The 19,943-nt window shown below is 42.5% G+C and overlaps 1 protein-coding gene across 5 annotated transcripts in view; it reads left to right on the plus strand.

Annotated features, from left to right (window-relative positions):
• Positions 1-15,850, plus strand: part of NOS1 (nitric oxide synthase 1) — a 460,601-nt gene extending 444,751 nt beyond the window's left edge. For 4 of the 5 annotated variants that reach the window (XM_063964335.1, XM_063964332.1, XM_063964331.1 and 1 more), the window contains exons 25-29: positions 84-205; positions 1,139-1,287; positions 2,449-2,643; positions 4,605-4,723; positions 15,248-15,850. In XM_063964335.1, coding sequence (XP_063820405.1) covers positions 84-205; positions 1,139-1,287; positions 2,449-2,643; positions 4,605-4,723; positions 15,248-15,263 — 601 coding nt within the window. In that variant the 3' untranslated portion in view covers positions 15,264-15,850. Of the gene's footprint in view, positions 1-83; positions 206-1,138; positions 1,288-2,448; positions 2,644-4,604; positions 4,737-15,247 lie in introns of all 5 variants that reach the window. The other variant, XM_063964336.1, reaches the window with a different exon arrangement.
• The last annotated feature ends 4,093 nt before the right edge of the window (positions 15,851-19,943 follow it).

Raw genomic sequence — 19,943 nt, forward strand, 5'->3', positions numbered from 1 at the left:
GAATAATACAGCTAAGCTCACAAAGCAAGCATATCCTCGTCAGCTAACCTTTCATCATCTCTCTGTTACTATCTTCTGGACAGTGCTGCAAGTTTCCACATGCCACAAGATCCACACGTGCCCTGCATCCTGATCGGTCCTGGCACTGGCATTGCACCCTTCAGGAGCTTCTGGCAGCAACGTCTCTATGATATGCAGCACAAAGGTGGGCATTTCATTTTTCTAGAAAAAAATATTTTCCTTAATGTAATCGTTAATTATATATGTCATATATCAATATTTTTCTACATAACCATGTGACAAAATCAGACATAGCATGTAGTCAAAGACAGCAAGGGGCATTGGCGTATCTATAATGGGTAGAGGGTGCGGTGCACATGGGCCCAACACCGAACTCCCTGCACCCATTTAATTATACTTACCCCTCTGGAGTCTCATGGCAGCCGGTGTTGCAGACAAAAATCACCAGGAAAATGGCGTCCCAACCATTTTTTCAGTGATTTGCGCATGTTCCCGGAGACCTACGCATGCACAGCAGACTCTGGCACAAAGCCAGAGTCTACATTGCTTCTGTCGCTGCCAGAGAGGAGGGGGCCCGCATGGAGCTTCCACATGGGACCTCTACTCTCTCCTCTCTTAAAATACCCCTGATTGGGGGGAGGGGTCTAAACATGTCTTCAACATGTCATTGATGTAACAGAGTGTCCTTTTATAGTCCTGAAAAGTATTTTCCTTGTGTGACTTCTGTATAGAATACACATTCTTTATAGCCTTCCTCTATTGTCTTTAGAAAGGATAATTTATTTAATGTTGATTCAGTCTGAAAAAATACATAACACTTGTACTATAAAACTATTGTTTTATTTAGATAAACACACCTACTCTGTACTAGGAATATGCCAACATGGTGGAAAAAGTCCAGACAAGGACAGTTCTTTAGACAATTTAGGAATCTCCTTCAACTGCCTCCATAGTGCTGTACATAACCTTTCTACGAAATACTCATCACTGGTTGGAATTAAAGTATGCCGTTTTGGATTCTAATGTACTAACAAGAATGATCTTTTATGAGTTTTAGGATACACTTAACAATTTTACTTACGTACAGAAAATGATGGTTGACTGACTTATTTTTTAGGACTGAAACCTTGTCCAATGATCCTTGTCTTTGGATGCCGGGAATCCAAAATTGATCACATCTACAAAGAGGAGGCCATGCTTGTGAGGAACAAAGGGGTGTTTAAAGAACTGTTCACAGCATATTCCCGGGAACCAAATAAACCAAAGGTAGTCGGAACCAAACTATAATGAGTATATATGTGGTTAGGGACATATTTGCTCATCAAGTTAATTTGTTGAGTGACAAATTAAAGGTAATTTAATTTCCTGAGTAACCTATGACTTGGGGTGTGTTAGGCTAGGTTCAGAGCACTAACTGTGTCATTCCACTATCTCGAAAGGTTGATTATGTTCATTGGTCAAATTGTAATCTAGCAAATAGTGTTTTTCTCCTAAATTTAATGAAATGTAGCGTTTTGGAATAAGAATTTGGAAATGGGGATTTGTTTTAAAAATATAGCTCCTTTTTCTTCAATGGCTCATGCATTTTAATAGGCTTTGCAACGTGTGCTGTACATGCAGAAAACCAATTGAAAAGAATGGAAAAGAAGTTATGGTAAATAAATACTCCCCACCACCACAAGTACTTCAGCCAGACCCCAGTCAACCTGAGTTTGTCCCCCTACAATGTGAGATAACCAGCACCAGGCTTTGCAGGTTGGACTGATCCCAATGAAACATGGAAGCTATGCCATGGGGTTCCTCCTGTCATAGTGGGACTAGACACAGCCTTTTAATCATACAGTAGGTCTTGAGATACGTGGAGGATTTCAGAGGCTTGCGCAAAGTTTGTTTGATAAGTAGAGTAGCAAAATGGTCTTAAATTGCTTTAAAAGTACATGGTAAAAATTTTATATTTGCGTCATCAGTACTGCAGTAGGTGCAAAAGATACACATTCAAACAGGCGTATATACCTTCATTTTTGCATGAATACAACATTTACGGAGCATTTTATAAGTGAGAACTTCCCTTCTCTCCCCCATACTGCATCTCCGGTCACAATCTCTGATATGTGCAAAATGTGTGCATGTCTGCATACTGTAGGTGCACTTGTGTGCATTTGCTTTCTGAGCATGTGCAGTGTGCATTCACACAGGATACACTACACAAACTGGCATAGTACTTAGTCTGCATCAGCCCCGTGATGTGCAGAATGATTGTATAGGACAGGTTATTTTTCTCAGAATTGTTAAGGTATATTATTATTTAATGTACTGTACTAAAATAAAAAGCCATGTGATAAACATGTACCATATGTGGCTTTACAGTACTTCTGTAATGTGCAGCATAGAGCAGTCTAAATGACACACATTTATTTTGAATTACAGAAATATGTGCAAGATGTCCTCCGTGAACAGCTCTCTGAGGTAACTTTCAAAGCTCTGAAGGAGCAAGGAGGTCATGTATTTGTATGTGGCGATGTCAATATGGCCGGTGACGTTCTCAAAAGTCTGCAACACATTGTGAAACAGCGTGGGAACATGAGCACTGAAGAGGCAGGAGCCTTCATCAGTAAGCTGAGGGTGAGTATACATTTACAGTAGGAATCAGTATGATTTACCGGCCAGAATGCCGGCAGCGTGGTGAGCGCAAAGAGTCCCCTTGCGGGCTCACTGCGCTCACCACGCTGTGCTCGCCACTGGATCTATTCCCACTCTATGGGGTCGTGGACACCCACGAGTGGGAGTAGCCCGGCTGTGCCAAGATTCTGGCTGGTGACATTGTCGGCTGGCGGAATTCCGGCGTTGGTATCCTGACCGCCAGGATCCCAACAGCCGGCAAATTGACCGCATCCTATATAGACTCACACCACACTGGTACTGTCTGAAGTCTTTATGATTGATGGGTACTAAATTGGCATTGTTCTCACATTCCTCTGATACAGAGAGTGTTCTAGTGAGCTTTCCAATAAAGAAACTAGATAGCAACTACAGTATATAGCATCTTCTCCCAATCATCTTTTCTTCCAGATACCTTATCTCCCTCCTAATCCTTTACTTACACATTCGTTAATTTTATTGTTTCTCCCATGTCTTCTTTGCCATCTTGCCTAACTCCCTGATGTCTATTGTGCCTCCAGTTTGTTCCTCTTGTCTTCACTTTAATCCATATGTTTAATCTGCTACCATGCCTTATAACTCAGGTCTCCTGAACCACATGCTTAATCATACCCCTTTTCCACTAGCAGCACGGGTCGCAGCCGTGTCGCCTGACACGGCTGCGACCCGTGCTACAGTCCCCTTTCACACAGCGCTCACCAACCCTGCATATTGCCGGGTTGGTGACAGTGCTAGTGACGCAGAAGGGGCAGCGCTGGGAGATCACATGATCTCCCAGCGCCGCCCTCCCATACACTGTGAACGGGAGCCATGTCGCCTCGACACGGCTCCCGTTCACACTAGACAGCTAGCCGAGTTGAACACGTGTTCAACCCGGCTAGCTACCCAGGTAGGATTCCCGGATCACTTGATCCGGGAATTTGCAGGGGGACCCTTTTCCACTTGGGAAAAACATGGGTAAATGCGCGCCCCCGAGCATTTACCCGTGTTTTAAGGAGCTAGTGGAAAAGGGGTATCATTTTCTTATGCAGATCTGTCATGATGTCTGAAGATAGGTATAGTACATACTAAAAGATGTATCACCCGTTCCATTCAATATATCTTATAGATATACTGTACAGCAGGTTATTCAGAGTTGTTAGCAAACCAACAAAGTTAGCAATTGGGCAAAACCATGTTGCACTGCAGGTGGGGCAGATGTAACATGTGCAAAGAGATTTAGATTTGGGTGGGTTATATTGTCCCTGTGCAGGGTAAATACTGGCTGCTTTATTTTTACACTGCAATTTAGATTTCATTTTGAACACACCCCTCCCAAATCTAACTCCCTCTGCACATGTTACATCTGCCACGCCTGCAGTGCACATGGTTTTGCCCAATTGCTAACTTTTTTGGTTTGCTCACAACTCTGAATAACCCCCACAGTAACAGCATGTCTGGCTGCAGGAACTGACAACACAGCTGGTGGGCAAATTCAAATGCTTTTGGCACCCCTTAAACCCTGGAGCCCTGGGCAACTGCCTAGGTTTCTACTAGTTGTATCACCAAACTTGACTCTTGATTTTCCATTATTTAGATAATAGCACAAAAAACTTAGGGGTAGATGTATGAAGCAGTGATAAGAGTGGAGAAGTGAGCCAGTGGAGACGTTGCCCATGGCAACTAAGCTGTTACCTATAATTTTATGGAATGCACTTGATAAATGTTACTTCAACACTGATTGGTTGCCACGGGCAACTTCTCCACTAGCACACTAGTGTTGAATGTTATAAGAGATGCACAAAGTGCTACTATTAGAGGCAAGTTTCAAATCATTATATTGGAGCAGGTGAAGAACTGAAACTTGGCTATGGTTGTGATTAACCAAACCTGTACATGTCATCTGCAGATATGAAATGAATTACTGACATTGCCTTTTATTTCAGGATGACAATAGGTACCATGAAGATATTTTTGGAGTCACACTGCGAACCTATGAAGTCACAAATCGTCTCAGATCTGAATCTATTGCATACATTGAAGAAAGCAAAAAGGACTCAGACGAGTGAGTTTAAATGGTACTGTTAGAGTCACAAAATTACTCTTACAGAAAAAGTACATTTATTTTAGAAAAATGGCAAAATCCAGCCACAGCTGGAGTGCGGTGGATGTACCATATTGAGCTACAGTAACTCTGCACCCTCAGTTCTGTTTCACTAGTCGTGCGGCAGTGTTCAACATGCAGATAGGTTGTTCCTCTGAAACTATTACATTGGTCACCTAAAAAGAACTGCATCTGTAGTTAAAAAAATAACACATTCACAAAACTAGTAATAAAGTACAATGTATTTCTTTATTGGGTAATATGACATCATGTGACAGTGACTGTCAACATCAGCCAGTTACTGATATTAGTAATGACAAGAAAATTTATAATTTTACTGTAAATGCAGATTTTTTTCTCGCAATTAAAACATATATATATATATATATATACTTATATATATATATATATATATATATATACTGTGAAGCCTAATAATAGATACAATAAAGACAGTGGTTCTACAAACTCTCACCTACCGGAGAAAACACCCAACATCTGTATGATAAGCTGGGGAAGGTCCCAGCATACTGTGAGTGGCTCAGGCTTAGCTTCTGTTACCTGCCTCATAAAGTTGAGTCTAAACAGTTATCTTCCATCATCATGAATACTCTGCAAGCAAAGCTGGGTACACACAAGATAATATATAGGATGATTCGATATTTTGAGCCGAATCGAAATGACAAATCATCCACATCACATCACATGCTCCAGTGCAGCGTTCATCGCATCTTCAAATCTGCCTGCAATGTAGGTAGAAGGTATTTGCAATGGCAGCATGCTTCTGGATGAGGCCACTGAACAATATATAGATCATTCATGTGCTATATCGTTCAGTGTGTACGGGACAGCCAATGTACTGTATTGTTCCATCGGTCGTCCCGTTGGCCGGGAACCACATTGTTTAGTCAAGGGCACATAAAGAGAGGAGGATGCCAGTGTGCAGTTGGGGAGTCTGGGGGAGCGGTAGAAGAATCTGGTAATAACCCTGGACATTAATGTTAACATTGGTCTTTTTATACCCTGGATACTGTATGGAAAACAGTAATAATATTTAACATTTTACACTATAGATGGTCTATAGTATAGGCTGTATAGTATAAACTGTATCAAACATTAAAAATAGGATTTTAATTACCTACCGTTAAATCCTTTTCTCGTAGTCCATAAGGGATACTTAGAATCCATTTAGTACCATGGGTATAGATGGGTCCACTAGGAGCCTTGGGCACTTTAAGAATTTGATAGTGTGTGCTGGCTCCTTCCTCTATGCCCCTACTACCAGACTCAGTCTAGGAAACCGTGACCGAGGAGACGGACATACTTTGAGAGAAGGATATAGAAAAGGAAAGTGGTGAGATTTCGAACCAGCACTCACAAAACAAGAGGAAAGCCATGCTAACCAGACATGAAACTAGGAACAGCTACCGCTGAACCAAACAGCATTACTGAACCAAGTAACAGTGCAGGAAGAACGAAGCACCGGGCGGGCGCCCAGTATTCCCTATGGACTACGAGAAAAGGATTTACCGGTAGGTAATTAAAATCCTATTTTCTCTTACGTCCTAGGGGATACTGGGAATCCATTTAGTACCATGGGAAAGTACCAAAGCTCCCAAACCAGGTGGGAGAGGGTTGAGGATCCTGCAGAACTGATTGACCAAACTGAAGGTCCTCAGAGGCCAAAGTATCGAACTTGTAGAAATTCGCAAACGTATTCGAACCTGACCAAGTAGCTGCTCGGCAGAGCTGTAAAGCTGAGACACCCCGGGCAGCCACCCAAGAATAACCCACCGACCTAGTAGAGTGGGCCTGTACAGATTTTGGAACCGGCAAGCCTGCCGTGGAATAAGCATGCTGGATAGTGAGCCTGATCCAGCGTGCAATTGACTGCTTTATTGGGATCATAAAGAACGAACAGTGAATCCGATTTCCTATGACGAGCTGTCCTCTTTACGTACACCTTCAAAGCTCTCACAACATCCAAAGACTTTGAAGTAGCAGAGGTGCCCGAAACAACCGGAACCACAATAGGTTGGTTGATGCGAAATGCGGACACCACCTTAGGAAGAAATTGCTGACGAGTCCTGAGTTCAGCCCTGTCCTCATGGAAAATTAAGTAGGGACTCTTGTAAGACAATGGCCCCAGCTCCGACATACATCTTGCTGAAGCCAAGGCCAGCAGTATGACGGACTTCCACGTAAGCTTACTTTACATCAACCTCCTGTAATGGTTCAAACCAGTCCAATTGTAGGAAGTGCAGAACCAAATTGAGATCCCAAGGTGCCGTGGGAGGCACAAAGGGAGGTTGGATGTGCAAAACACCCTTCAAGAACGTCTCGACCTCAGGTAGAGAAGTCAATAGTTTCTGAAAGTAAATAGACAAGGCCGAAATCTGGACTTTAATGGAGCCTAGACGTAGGCCCGCATCCACTTCCGACTGCAGAAAAAGCAGGAGACGTCAGAGATGAACCTCCACCGCAGAATATTGTCTGCTATTACACCAAGAGACATACTTCTTCCATATACAGTGGTAATGTTTATACGTTACCCCCTTCCTGGCTTGGATCATAGTCAGGATGACCTTGTCAGGAATGCCTCTCCAGGCTAGAATCAGCCGTTCAACTTCCATGCCGTTAAACATAGCCATGGTAAGTCTTGCTAGATGAACGGGCGCTGTTGCAAAAGATCCTCGCGAAGAGGTAGAGGCCACGGATCTTCGAGTAGCATCTTGACAAGAACTGCATACCAGGCCCTTCGTGGCCAGTCCGGAGCAATGAGGATTGCTTGAACCTTTTCCCTTTTTATTCTTTTTACAATTCTTGGGATCAGAGGAAGTGGAGGAACTGGTAGACCCACGGAGTTGTCAGAGCATCTACTGCCACTGCTTGTGGGTCCCTCTACCTGGAACAATACCGCTTGAGCTTATTGTTGAGTCGAGAGGCCATCATGTCTATCTGTGTCAATCGATGTGTCAATCACCAGAACACCTCCGCCATCATGTCAATCTGTGTCCACCGATGGGTCAATCACCGGAACACCTCTGGGTGGAGTCCCCACTCCTCCGGGTGCAGGTCGTGTCTGCTGAGTAAGTCTGCTTCCCAGTTGTCTACTCCAGGAATGAATACCGCCGACAACGCCACGCCGTGATTTTCCACCCAGAGGAGAATTCTTGACACCTCTGACATTGCTGCTCTGCTTTTCATTTCACCCTGTCGGTTTATGTACATTACCACCGTTACACTGTCCGACTGGACTTGAATGGCCTGATTCCGAAGTAGAGATGAGGCCTGCAGAAGGACGTTGTAGATTGCCCTGAGTTCCAGGATGTTTATTGGAAGGACGATTTCCCGACTTGAACATCTTCCTTGAAACTGCGCCTACTGGGTGACTGCTCCCCAACCTCTGTGGCTTGCATCTGTGGTTAGCAGAATCCAATTCTGAATCCTGAACCTCTGACCCTCGATGAGGTGAGAAGTCTGTAGCCACCACAGAAGGGAGATCCTGGCTCTTGGCGACAGACGGTTCCTCTGGTGCATGCGTAGATGCGATCCGGACCATTTGTCCAACAGATCCAGCTGGAAGGGCTTCACATAAAACCTTCAATACTGAAGTACCTCGTAAGAGGCCACCATTTTCCCCAGAAGGTGAATGCACAGATGCACCGAGATCCGGGTTGGCTTCAGGACAGCCCGAACCGTCAACTGGAGGACCATAGCCTTCTCCAAGGGAAGGAACACTCTCTGAGACTCTGTGTCGCATATCATTCCATGGAAAGAAGGCCTCTGCGTTGGTTCCAGGTGAGATTTTGGTAAGTTCAGAATCTACCTGTGATCCAGGAGTAGTCTGGTTGAGAGGCCAATGCTGTCCAACAACCGCTCCCTGGACGGTGCCTTTTTCAGAAGATCATCCAGGTACGGAATTATGTTCAGTCCCTGTTTGCGAAGTAGAAACATCATCTCTGCCATCACTTTGGTGAACACTCTCGGTGCCGTGGAGAGACCAAATGGCGGGGCCTGGAACTGGTAGTGACAGTCCTGCAATGCAAACCATAGATAAGCCTGATAAGGTGGCCAGATTGGAATGTGAAGGTAGGCATCCTTGATATCCAGAGACACTAGGAATTCCCCTTCCTCCAGACCTGAGATAACCTCTCTCAGAGACTCCATCTTGAATTTGAACACTCGTAAGTACGGGTTCAATGACTTGAGGTTCAAAATCGGTCTTACTGAACCGTCCGGTTTCGGTACTACAAACAAGTTGGAATAATACCCCTTGTTTTGCAGATGAGGTGGAACTGAGACAATGACCTAAGTCTGTACCAGTTATTGAATGGCGTCCTGTAAAGTTATACTTGCCTCTTGCAAAACTGGTAAGTCTGATTTGAAGAATCTGTGAGGTGGGAGCTCCTGGAACTCCATTTTGTAGCCCTGGGAAATAAGATCTATGACCTAGGGATCCTGGCACAAACTTGTCCAGATGTGACTGAAGAATTTTAGTCGGGCTCCCACCCGCCAGTCTTCAAGGCATCACGGTCCACCGTCATGCTGAAGGCTTTGAGGAAGCCGAACCTGAGCTCTATTCCTGAGAACCGAAAGTTGCTGATTTGCATGGTTTACCTCTAGCGCCTCTGGTGGCTGTAGAAGAACCTCTGGTTTTGCACCTAAACTTGGCCATCCGAAAGGACTGTACATTGGAACCTGAGTAAGCCTTCCTGGCTGGGGGAGCTGCAGAAGGAAGATATGTGGACTTACCCACAGTAGCTTTGAAGATCCATTTGTCTAGTTCATCTCCAAATAAGGCATCTCCTGTGAAGGGTAGGACTTCCACACCTTTCCTGGAGTCCGTGTCAGCAGTCCACTGGCGTAGCCATAAGCCCCTGCGTGCTGACACTGCCATAGCAGTAGTGCATGCATTAAGCAAGCCTATTTCTTTTATGGCTTCCACCATAAAGTTTGCAGAGTCCTGTATATGTTGCAGGAGTAAGATAATCTCCCCTTGAGGCAAGGTATTTAACCCCTCAATTAGGTTACCCGACCATTTGGTAATGGCTTTAGTAACCCACACACATGCTATAGTGGGTCTCTGGGCCACCCCAGCAGCTGTATACAAGGATTTGAGTGAGGTCTCAATTCTACGATCAACCGTGTCTTTCAGGAAAGCTGCACCCTGGACAGGCAATACAATTTTTTGTGACAGCCTGGATACTGATGCATCCACTATCTGTGGATTTTCCAATTTTTTCCTATCCTCAGGAGGAAAAGGAAAAGATAATAGCAACCGTTTAGGGATTTGAAATTTCCTATCAGGATTAACCCACGGTTCTTCAAACAGGGTATTTAGTTCCTTTGACACAGGAAAAGTGGCTGAGGATTTATTTTTTCATATTAAAATGAGATTCCTCAGTCTCCTCTGTATGTATGGTGTATCAGGGATATGCAGAACTTCTGATAGCCTCTATGAGAGCCTCTATTCCCCGTGACAGAGTAGCCTCCCCCACCTCTGAGTCCACCTCCCCCTCCTCCATGTCTGACCCTTCATCATCAGAGTCAGACTGCAGGATATGGGCCAAAGTACATTTTTGCGGACAAATGGCAGGGGACTGAGATGCTGGTTTGGGTACTGAGTCTCTTTTCATAAACTCAGTCATTGATTGTCTTAAGTATTGCATCTCTTTCTTATTGCAGGACAATTTAGTAGAAATATTGGAAATATTTCCCTTAATGGAGTCCAGCCATACTGGCTCTGCCCTGCTAGCCTGGGAAGGTACACTACAATGAGTACACAGTAGGGAACCCCCTGGAGAAGAGGAACACTGTGCCTTACATGAAACACACTCTTTGCCTGACATACTGTAACCGTGACAGCACACACACACAGGAAAAGGTTAAATGCACAATTGACCCACAAAGAGCCCTTCCAGGAAACACAGAGATAGTATGGAGCCAGCACACAGCGCCCTTACCACTAAAGCCAAGCTTAGCTGGGTCGCAGACTAAGTACTAAGTATTAGGGACTCAGTACACTAATAACTAATACACTAATAATCGCTCCCCTCCTGCTATAACCCCCTGGTACCGCTGAGGTAATCTGGAGTCTCTCTGGAGGAGCTGCGTGTCCCTGTCAGTCAGCGTCTGTGTCAGCTGCAGAGGGAAAATGGTGCTGGTGAGCTGCTGGATCTGCTCATAGTGAAGCCCCGCCCCTTCAATGGCGCACGATCTTCCCACTCATTTTTATACTGGTTGAGGTCATTTTGTGCCTAAAATGGAGTCAGCCCCCTTTTAAGTCTGCAGTGCCAGTCTGGGTACTGTGTACACACATAGTGTACTGAGACTCAGTTTGCCCCCTCAGAAGCTGTGTGTCTGCACTGTGTACTGTGTCTGGAGACCCAGTCGCCCCATGTAGAAGCCGTGCATCTCCGTACCCTCATGCCTCCATAATGGCAGTAATGGTGAGGCTTGTGAATAATTCCCTCAGGAACTAGTGTCCTGTCAGCGGGGAACGGGACCATTAACCCTTCAAGAGGTTTAGAAATTATGCCTTTTGGACCTTACTTTATTATGGACTCGTGTACTGAGCTCCCCATAGCCATATTTTGCTGACGAATCAGATAATAAAACTAGTTGACATTGTGAATTGTAGAATACCTAATTCATTGTGATCCAAGCCATACCCTACTACTTCCTCTCAAGCTACGTTTCCTATGATCCAATGTATCTGGTATCTTAAGATGTATGGCCAAATCCCCATTGTTAAAGCTTTACCATGCAATTTAGATAATAGAGCTTACAGTCTACAGCCCTCTGTACTGAGAGCAGTAACAATAGACAATGCCTTCATTTTGTGGTTATGCAGTCACATAGTTTACAATAATTATGAATGTTTAGTTATGATGTTAACATGGTTAAAATGGAAAATCTCAACATGGACAAAATGTAGACGTATGACATGTCGACGTACTGTAGTGAAAATGCCAACATTAAAGTTTGGGTTAAGTTTAGGGGTTAGGGATACATTACAAATGAATTGTCCACATTGTGACCATGTTGACATGATCACTGACAATATACCGTACCCAATTTTGTGTAAGGTGAAGTGTCTGAATGATCACCTAGTGGCCACAGTGGAACATGAATCCATTAGTGGTTGGTAGAGAATGGGTTTGAGTAAGGGAAAAGGGGAAAAAGAAGGGAACTGTTGCACAGGAATAACAATGTCTATCACATATAAATATATGATTAATGGTTTGATACCCCAAATCTAAATACCGTAAAAATCGATCATACGGAAAGTGGGGGTGCTACCACAGATCAGGCAAGAGTGCCTATAGTAGACAATAAGGGAAAAGAAGAGAAAAGATCTGTTTCCGGTGCACAAATAGTAAATTGTTAAAATAAAATGTAACCTTTATTTTGTATTTTAAAAAAAATTTCGGTTCTAAATGTGAAGACATGTTTTATTACATGTCTGCAAGGTCTGACTGTTGCAAAATATTTAAAAAAGAAAGAACATGTAACATTGGTGTAATGACACAACAACACTGTGAATTAAAGAAAAAAATATTTATACAATAAACAATTATTAAAAACCTCTGAGCGTCTCTTTCGTGCCTGTCCTCTGCAATTTATGTCTCTGTGCAAACCCTTGTACTGTTTATCTGCTACAGGAGATAATATATATATTATTAAAGTATAGTATCAGTGTGCTTCTGTGGGCATTAAAGTATGTTATTTGAAGGGAGAGTTAGATACAATTGTGTCCCTTGTTAATCATAGGCTTATGACAAAGTATCACTTTTAGTACTCCTGTCAAAGACCTTGGCTCATTGCCCAGAAATGATGTTAAGAGGAATTTTGTAACACAGGGATCATCTGTATTGTGCAACTATTATTAAATGATCTCCCATAGAGTGCATTTAATGGGAAGTCATCATATTATCCAAATCCTGTTAATCCAAAAAGTGTTTTTAATACAGATAGGACCAATCTGTTGAATATTTATTTATATATGTGGGGGATTTCTCTTCTCCCCGGACATATAGAATAGTAGGAGATATAGATAGATATATGTATGAAATGTCTCTACCATATAGTGTCAGATTTCAAAAAATAATAAATAGAGACACACTTCACACATGGATTGGATCAGCCAGTCACCTCTCACATATAGACATATACGTCTCTACGTACCTGTCTCTCATGTCTAATTGAAATGTGCATATTATACCAAAAGTGCTTATTGTATCAATGGAGATTATAGTAGAATATGAATATATATATCAGTGGAGCGATCTGTGGAAATTTAAATAGGCAGAGATTACTATGATCACCTATCATTGAACTCAGAACACTCACTACGAGCTAGATATATATGCAAGAATAGTCTATCTTGAATACCATAGACAAGGGATTTCACTGCCCGGACGATTATATATAATTTTATCTGGCTAAACATAATGATCAGACCACGTGTAATAGCCAAGTGACTCCCAAATATAATAGGGAAATCCACACATGGCTATCTGTGCAACTGCATACTAATAAAAACTCTTCAGTTAATTTACTGTGTATGATATGGGCATGATGATTTCTGTTAATCCAGAAGGGAACCAATTAATTTAATAATTTGCAACTTATATACTAGCATTTATATACATATCTGATTACCACAAAATATTGTATATATTATTCACTTTAATACAATAGGGCCTGACATAGATAAGTGAGAGATTTTGGGAGATTGGATTATATTTTATATGGGGTCATGCCGTTTTGGTGATGCTAATGTATAAATTATTCTCTAAAAATATACTTACCACTCTAAATACGAAACCAAATATGGTACAGCATTATTGAGATATAGGTGGATTTACATCTGACACTATAAGTGAGAGATGATTCACTAACATTTACTGTGGCAGTATATGTGAGTGACACCCATCATTATGGAGAGGTAGATGGATCTTATATCTGACACTATAAGTGAGAGATGATCCACTAATACCTATTGTCAAGTATATGTGAATGACACCAGACACTATATGAGAGAATTTATTGGCTGACCTAACCCGTATGAGAAGTATGTCTTTACTGTGAAATCTGATACTATACGTAAGAGGTACTCCAAACCACACTTCACCATACATATATCCATATACATATATTTCTTCACCGGTCTATGTGTCAAAAAAATTTCTATATGACACAGTGACACCTGACACTATATGTGAGAGGTGACTGGCTGATCCAATCCATGTGTGAAGTGTGTCTCTATTTATTATTTTTTTAAATCTGACACTATATGGTAGAGACATTTCATACATATATCTATCTATATCTCCCACTATTCTATATGTCCGGGGGGAAGAGAAATCCCCCACATATATAAATAAATATTCAACAGATTGGTCCTATCTGTATTAAAAACACTTTTTGGATTAACAGGATTTGGATAATATGATGACTTCCCATTAAATGCACTCTATGGGAGATCATTTAATAATAGTTGCACAATACAGATGATCCCTGTGTTACAAAATTCTTCTTAACATAATTTCTGGGCAATGAGCCAAGGTCTTTGACAGGAGTACTAAAAGTGATACTTTGTCATAAGCCTATGATTAACAAGGGACACAATTGTATCTAACTCTCCCTTCAAGTAACATACTTTAATGCCCACAGAAGCACACTGATACTATACTTTAATAATATATATATTATCTCCTGTAGCAGATAAACAGTACAAGGGTTTGCACAGAGACATAAATTGCAGAGGACAGGCACGAAAGAGACGCTCAGAGGTTTTTAATAATTGTTTATTGTATAAATATTTTTTGCTTTAATTCACAGTGTTGTTGTGTCATTACACCAATGTTACATGTTCTTTCTTTTTTAAATATTTCGCAACAGTCAGACCTTGCAGACATGTAATAAAACATGTCTTCACATTTAGAACCAAAAAATTTTTAAAAATACAAAATAAAGGTTACATTTTATTTTAACAATTTACTATTTGTGCACCGGAACAGATCTTTTCTCTTCTTTTCCCTTATTGGTAGAGAATGGTACAGAGAGATTACAGCATTAAGGATAAGACAGTCACACATTCCAAGTTCCACAATTACTTTGTTAAATTCTTAAATTACTTTTTATCATTAGAAGCAAAAGGCCCTTTGTCTTTCAATTGATTTATGTTTCATTCAATAATTTTCAGTCCCTTAACAAAATTGGCGGGATGTAATGAAGTCCAAGTTGGGCGACCATGCGGGATACCGGCTGAACCCTGACTTTTTTTTAAAGGGGCAATCATGTACAAGGCATGGTTTAGCCTTGTACACTATTGCCCCTTTAAAAAACGTCCGAGTTCGGCCGGCATCCCGCATGGCCGCCAAACTCGGTCTTCATTGCATCCCGGCCTATATATTCTAATTACAGTATGTCCTAATTTTAAATGTGCTAATATAGTTCTTCTTTTGTCTCTTTCAGGGTTTTCCGCTCATAACTGGAATGTTTCATTGTCTATGGATGGCAAACTTGTCATGTGGCACCCCTTGTCATGCACATGGCATATCCCACTTGCATGTACACTGTTTGTGGAGACATACATAAACTGTGTGTACTGCATGTATGACACAAGCCAACTCCTCTGCACTGATGTGGAGATTTCCATGTACTAACTTGCTTTATCTTTCTCATATAAAGCCTCCCTTACAAGATGGATTTTGTTACATCAGAGGCAAAAGTTAATCTTTTTTTTTTCTTATGGGACTATGAGCACCGATCTGCCTGCTGTCCTGTGCTGTCTTTGTCTTTTGCTCATAAACATATATAAAACTATGTGAGAGACGTATATATGATATCTCTTCTATTGTAATGATGGGATTCCAGATGTTTTGGATATAAATTCACTACCATAGTTTTGCTTAAGATTCAGCAGCTGCTTCTTGAAACCAAGGAATGAGATGTCCTCCCCCCTCCAAAAAACAACAACAAACCACTCACTGGTGCATGAGAATTGTCATTGTCCTCAGGCCTTGCTTTGCATTGTTCCGACTGAAATATGTCTATTTAGTAAATGAGATCTGAAAATGTCATGTCTATGTTACTTTCTTATGCAAGAAGCCAGAATGATTCTGCATTGCTTTGTCTTATTCTTCCATTATTACATATCTATATATATATCTATCTATCTATATATCTATCTATATATATATATATATATATATATATATATATCATACCTATATATCAAACCCTGAAATCCAGTTTTTCTACCGTACGAAAACAATGCATCAACGTCAAGGCACAAAAACAATGGCCCTCATTCCGAGTTGATCGCTCGCTAGATACTGTTAGCAGCCGTGCAAACGCATAGTCGCCGCCCACGGGGGAGTGTATTTTCGCTTTGCAGGAGTGCGAACGCCGCTGCAGCAGAGCACCTGCAAACATATTTTGTGCAAAACAAGACCAGCCCTGTAGTTACTTATTCTGTGCGATGATTGCTGCGACGAATGACACGGTAATGACGTCAGATACCCGCCCAGCAAACGCCTGGCCACGCCTGCGTTTTTCCAAACATTCCCAGAAAACGGTCAGTTGACACCCAGAAACTCCCACTTCCTGTCAATCTCCTTGCGATCGGCTGTGCGACTGAAAGCGTCGCTAGAACCTGTGCAAAATCACAATGCTCTTTGTACCCGTATGCCGCGCGTGCGCATTGCGGTGCAAACACATGCGCAGTTTTGCAATTTTTTTAACTGATCGCTACGCAGCGACCAACTGCAGCTAGCGATCAACTCGGAATGAGGGCCAATGTACGCTAGTTTGGGACCTTTACAGCAGGAGCATTCAACATGTGGCTCTCCAGCTGCTGTGATACATTACAGCATGACGGCTACAGGTTTACCATACCCTAATACCAATTAGCAAAACTGTGGCATGGCATGTTGGGATGGGTAGTTCCACAGCAACTGGAGGGCCGCATGCTGAATGGCACTGCCTTACAGTCTTGTCATTTTCAGCTTATGGGATGTCTTGGCTTTGCAAATGTAATAGTGATGCAGATGCACATATGGAATTAAATGATCCCACTAGCATAAAGAGAGACTTTAAGTATATTTAAATATGATGTACTATCAGACAGTTTCCAGGTTTAATCAAACACTACTACTTACCTACTCCCAGAGAGAGTAGGCCAGCCTCTTGCATGTTGCATCCTTCAGTGGGTGCTGCAGTAAGTGTCTTAATGATATGGTTTGCGTTAAATGACGTTATCATGGGGAATTGAGACTTTCTATAGTGGGGAATGGGACTGCAATTATGCAACCACTGGAACCTGTCACCCAGCACCTCCCACCTTGTTGTCCCCTCTGGGAATCTCCTGGAGTCTTAGAAATAATAGTATGATTTAAATGTATCCCCATTGTATAGCTGAAGGGCCTGGCAGGGTATGAGGTGCGTGGCTAGACAGTGCACCGCCTCTATTGCTTTCTTTGCCCTGGCTTTGGTCAATAAGTAATCAAAGGGTCCCCGCACATTAAGGTTTTACAGCAGTTTTATATTTACATTTGGACCCAAGTGATGTCACGTGATGGTGCAATGTAAAACAAATATGGAACGCCAGATCTCATCTCTATTCACAAAAACGTTATTTATTATTCCTCCAGCACATATCTGGTGTTTCAAAGTAGAGAAATAAAGATTCTCCAGACTCCAACCATTAATCGCTCTTGCACATGACTCGAAGAACAACACAAATATGGTTTCAGTCAGCTCTAAGTACTTATTTCTTCTGCCCAGTGCTTAGTTCATCCGATGGCACACATGATATTTGAAGACCCTATTCCCACCAGCTCAGTCTCTTGGACATATTACAAATAACGTTACAGTAAATTTGTTAATTTCCTGTCACCACCTGCTCCAGTTTAAATAATGCTGTATTATCAGGTTTCACCTATACAGCCACTTATCAGCATACATTTCTAGGTTGGTACCTGTAGTTTCACAACAGGAAACATACTTCACTTTACTGGACTTGTATCACCCTGCAACTCGCATCTCACATACTCATAGGGGGTAATTCAGATCTGATCGTAGATGTGCTAAATTTAGCACATCTACGAACAGTTTCTCTGATATGCGGGAGGGGGGGGACGCTCAGCACAGGGTTAGTCCGCCTCGCATGTCAGGCCCTACACCCCCCGCAAGGGTGCAAAAGGATCGCACAGCAGCGATGCTTTCACACACGGCGAGTAGCTCCCTGTCTGCACAGCCTAGCTGCGCTGGCAGGTGGCAACCTGACGTATCCCTGGTCACAGCAGCCTAACCCCGCTGCGGTCCAGACATGCCTGCTTTGTTCGTACCGCGCCCCCCAATGGTGTTCAAATGCTATTAGCACGCCCCCTCCCGCCCCGCGACCGCCTCTGTCTGTCAATCAGGCAGAGCCGATCACAGCCCTAAATTGCTGTTAGCATCTCACTGGGCCTCCCAGAGGTGCGCATGCGCAGTGTGCCTGCTGCGCAAGTGCACTCCACTAAGGGCTTCAGACTGTAATCGCTGCCGCTGCAGCGATCCAGTCTGAATTACCTCCATAATACTTCACAGAAATCACATTTCTTATTCTGCAGCTCTGACCCTCTCTTTCACAGTACAGCTCTCAGCATCTTCACATGCAGAGCCGGCCCTAACCAATATGATTACCTAGGCAAGATTTTGGCCGGTGCCCCCTAGCACCACAGCTGGTTCCACCTCTGACCTTGCACCTCTTTCCCAGCACCATCACCCCTCACCCATAGCAGTCCTTATTTTGGTGTTTGCACCCCCTATATTTTAAAAAGGAACAGTTCGCACATTTGGCGCACAGCCCAAAAAGGGGTGTGTTTTTGCTGGCATGGGGCATAGCCACACAATAGTAACCACAATTCCAATTACGCCACACAGTACTGCAACTTTATTCACAATTGATCATGCGATAGTGTCCATAATTTATATTACATCCCACAGTAGTATCACTTTACCTTATAAACGTTACTCCTCACAGTAGAGCCCCTTATTCACATTACATCACACCGAATTGCTCTTTATTCACATTACACCACACCCTATTGCTCTTTATTCACATTAGACGACACAGTAGTGCCCTTTCTATACGCAATGCCACATAGCAGAGCACCTTATACACATAATGCCACACATTAGTAATGCATTTATACACACAATTCCACACAGTAATTCCCCGTACACATTTGAGACACATTAATGTCCTTATAAACATAATGCGCCTTACACATTATGACAACCTTTATTAATACCCTTTTACACATAATGTCCCTTACACATATGCCGCGCATTATTAATGCCCTTATACACATAATGACACACATACAGTAGTACCCTGTTACACATATGACGCATATTATTAATGCCCTTATACACATAATAACACACATAGTTCCCCTTACGCATATGTTGCACATTATTCATGCATTTTTACATGACACACATAATGCTCCTTACATATATTCCGAACACTACTGCACAACCAACCCACTCACATGCACACAGCACTCACACTGCCACTAACACTGTGACCTCTGCCTCTGCTTGGATACAGATGTGTCCTCATAAATTTTGCCTCAATGCTAACGTCGGGCACCTTTTTTTAATGAAAATGCATCTTATTTGCATTGCTATGTGGCTAGGATGCACAAGCCGCTTCTGCCGATTAAAATGATATGCAGCATGCCTATATACTGTGTGAGACTGTGGCTGTATCTGCATATGAAATGCTACACACAGAATATAGGCATGCCGCAAATCATTTTAATCAGCAGAATTGCCTAGTTTGTCTATGCCTATGGCCGGCTCTGTTCACATGGGTTTCTCTCAAAAGCTGCCTATTTTTCACCTCTGCAAGTACAGATGACTGACATCCAGTATGTGTCTCATTGCTCCCATCAAGGCTCTTACTGATTTACTTCTACCCTAGGGACCTCTCCCCTTCTCCATAAAGGGGCAGATGTATTAAACCTTGGAGAGTAACGTACCAGCAAACAGACTGTATTGAAAAATGACAGTTAGGAGCTGATTGGGTTGTACTTTATCTCTCTCAAAGGCTTTAGTAAATCTTCCTTCTCTTCTGTCTTTAATTCTTCACACCCAGTGGCGTCGAGATGGGGTGAGT

The sequence above is a fragment of the Pseudophryne corroboree genome, chromosome 1 (assembly GCF_028390025.1).
Source record: "Pseudophryne corroboree isolate aPseCor3 chromosome 1, aPseCor3.hap2, whole genome shotgun sequence".
NCBI classification, from domain to species: domain Eukaryota; kingdom Metazoa; phylum Chordata; class Amphibia; order Anura; family Myobatrachidae; genus Pseudophryne; species Pseudophryne corroboree.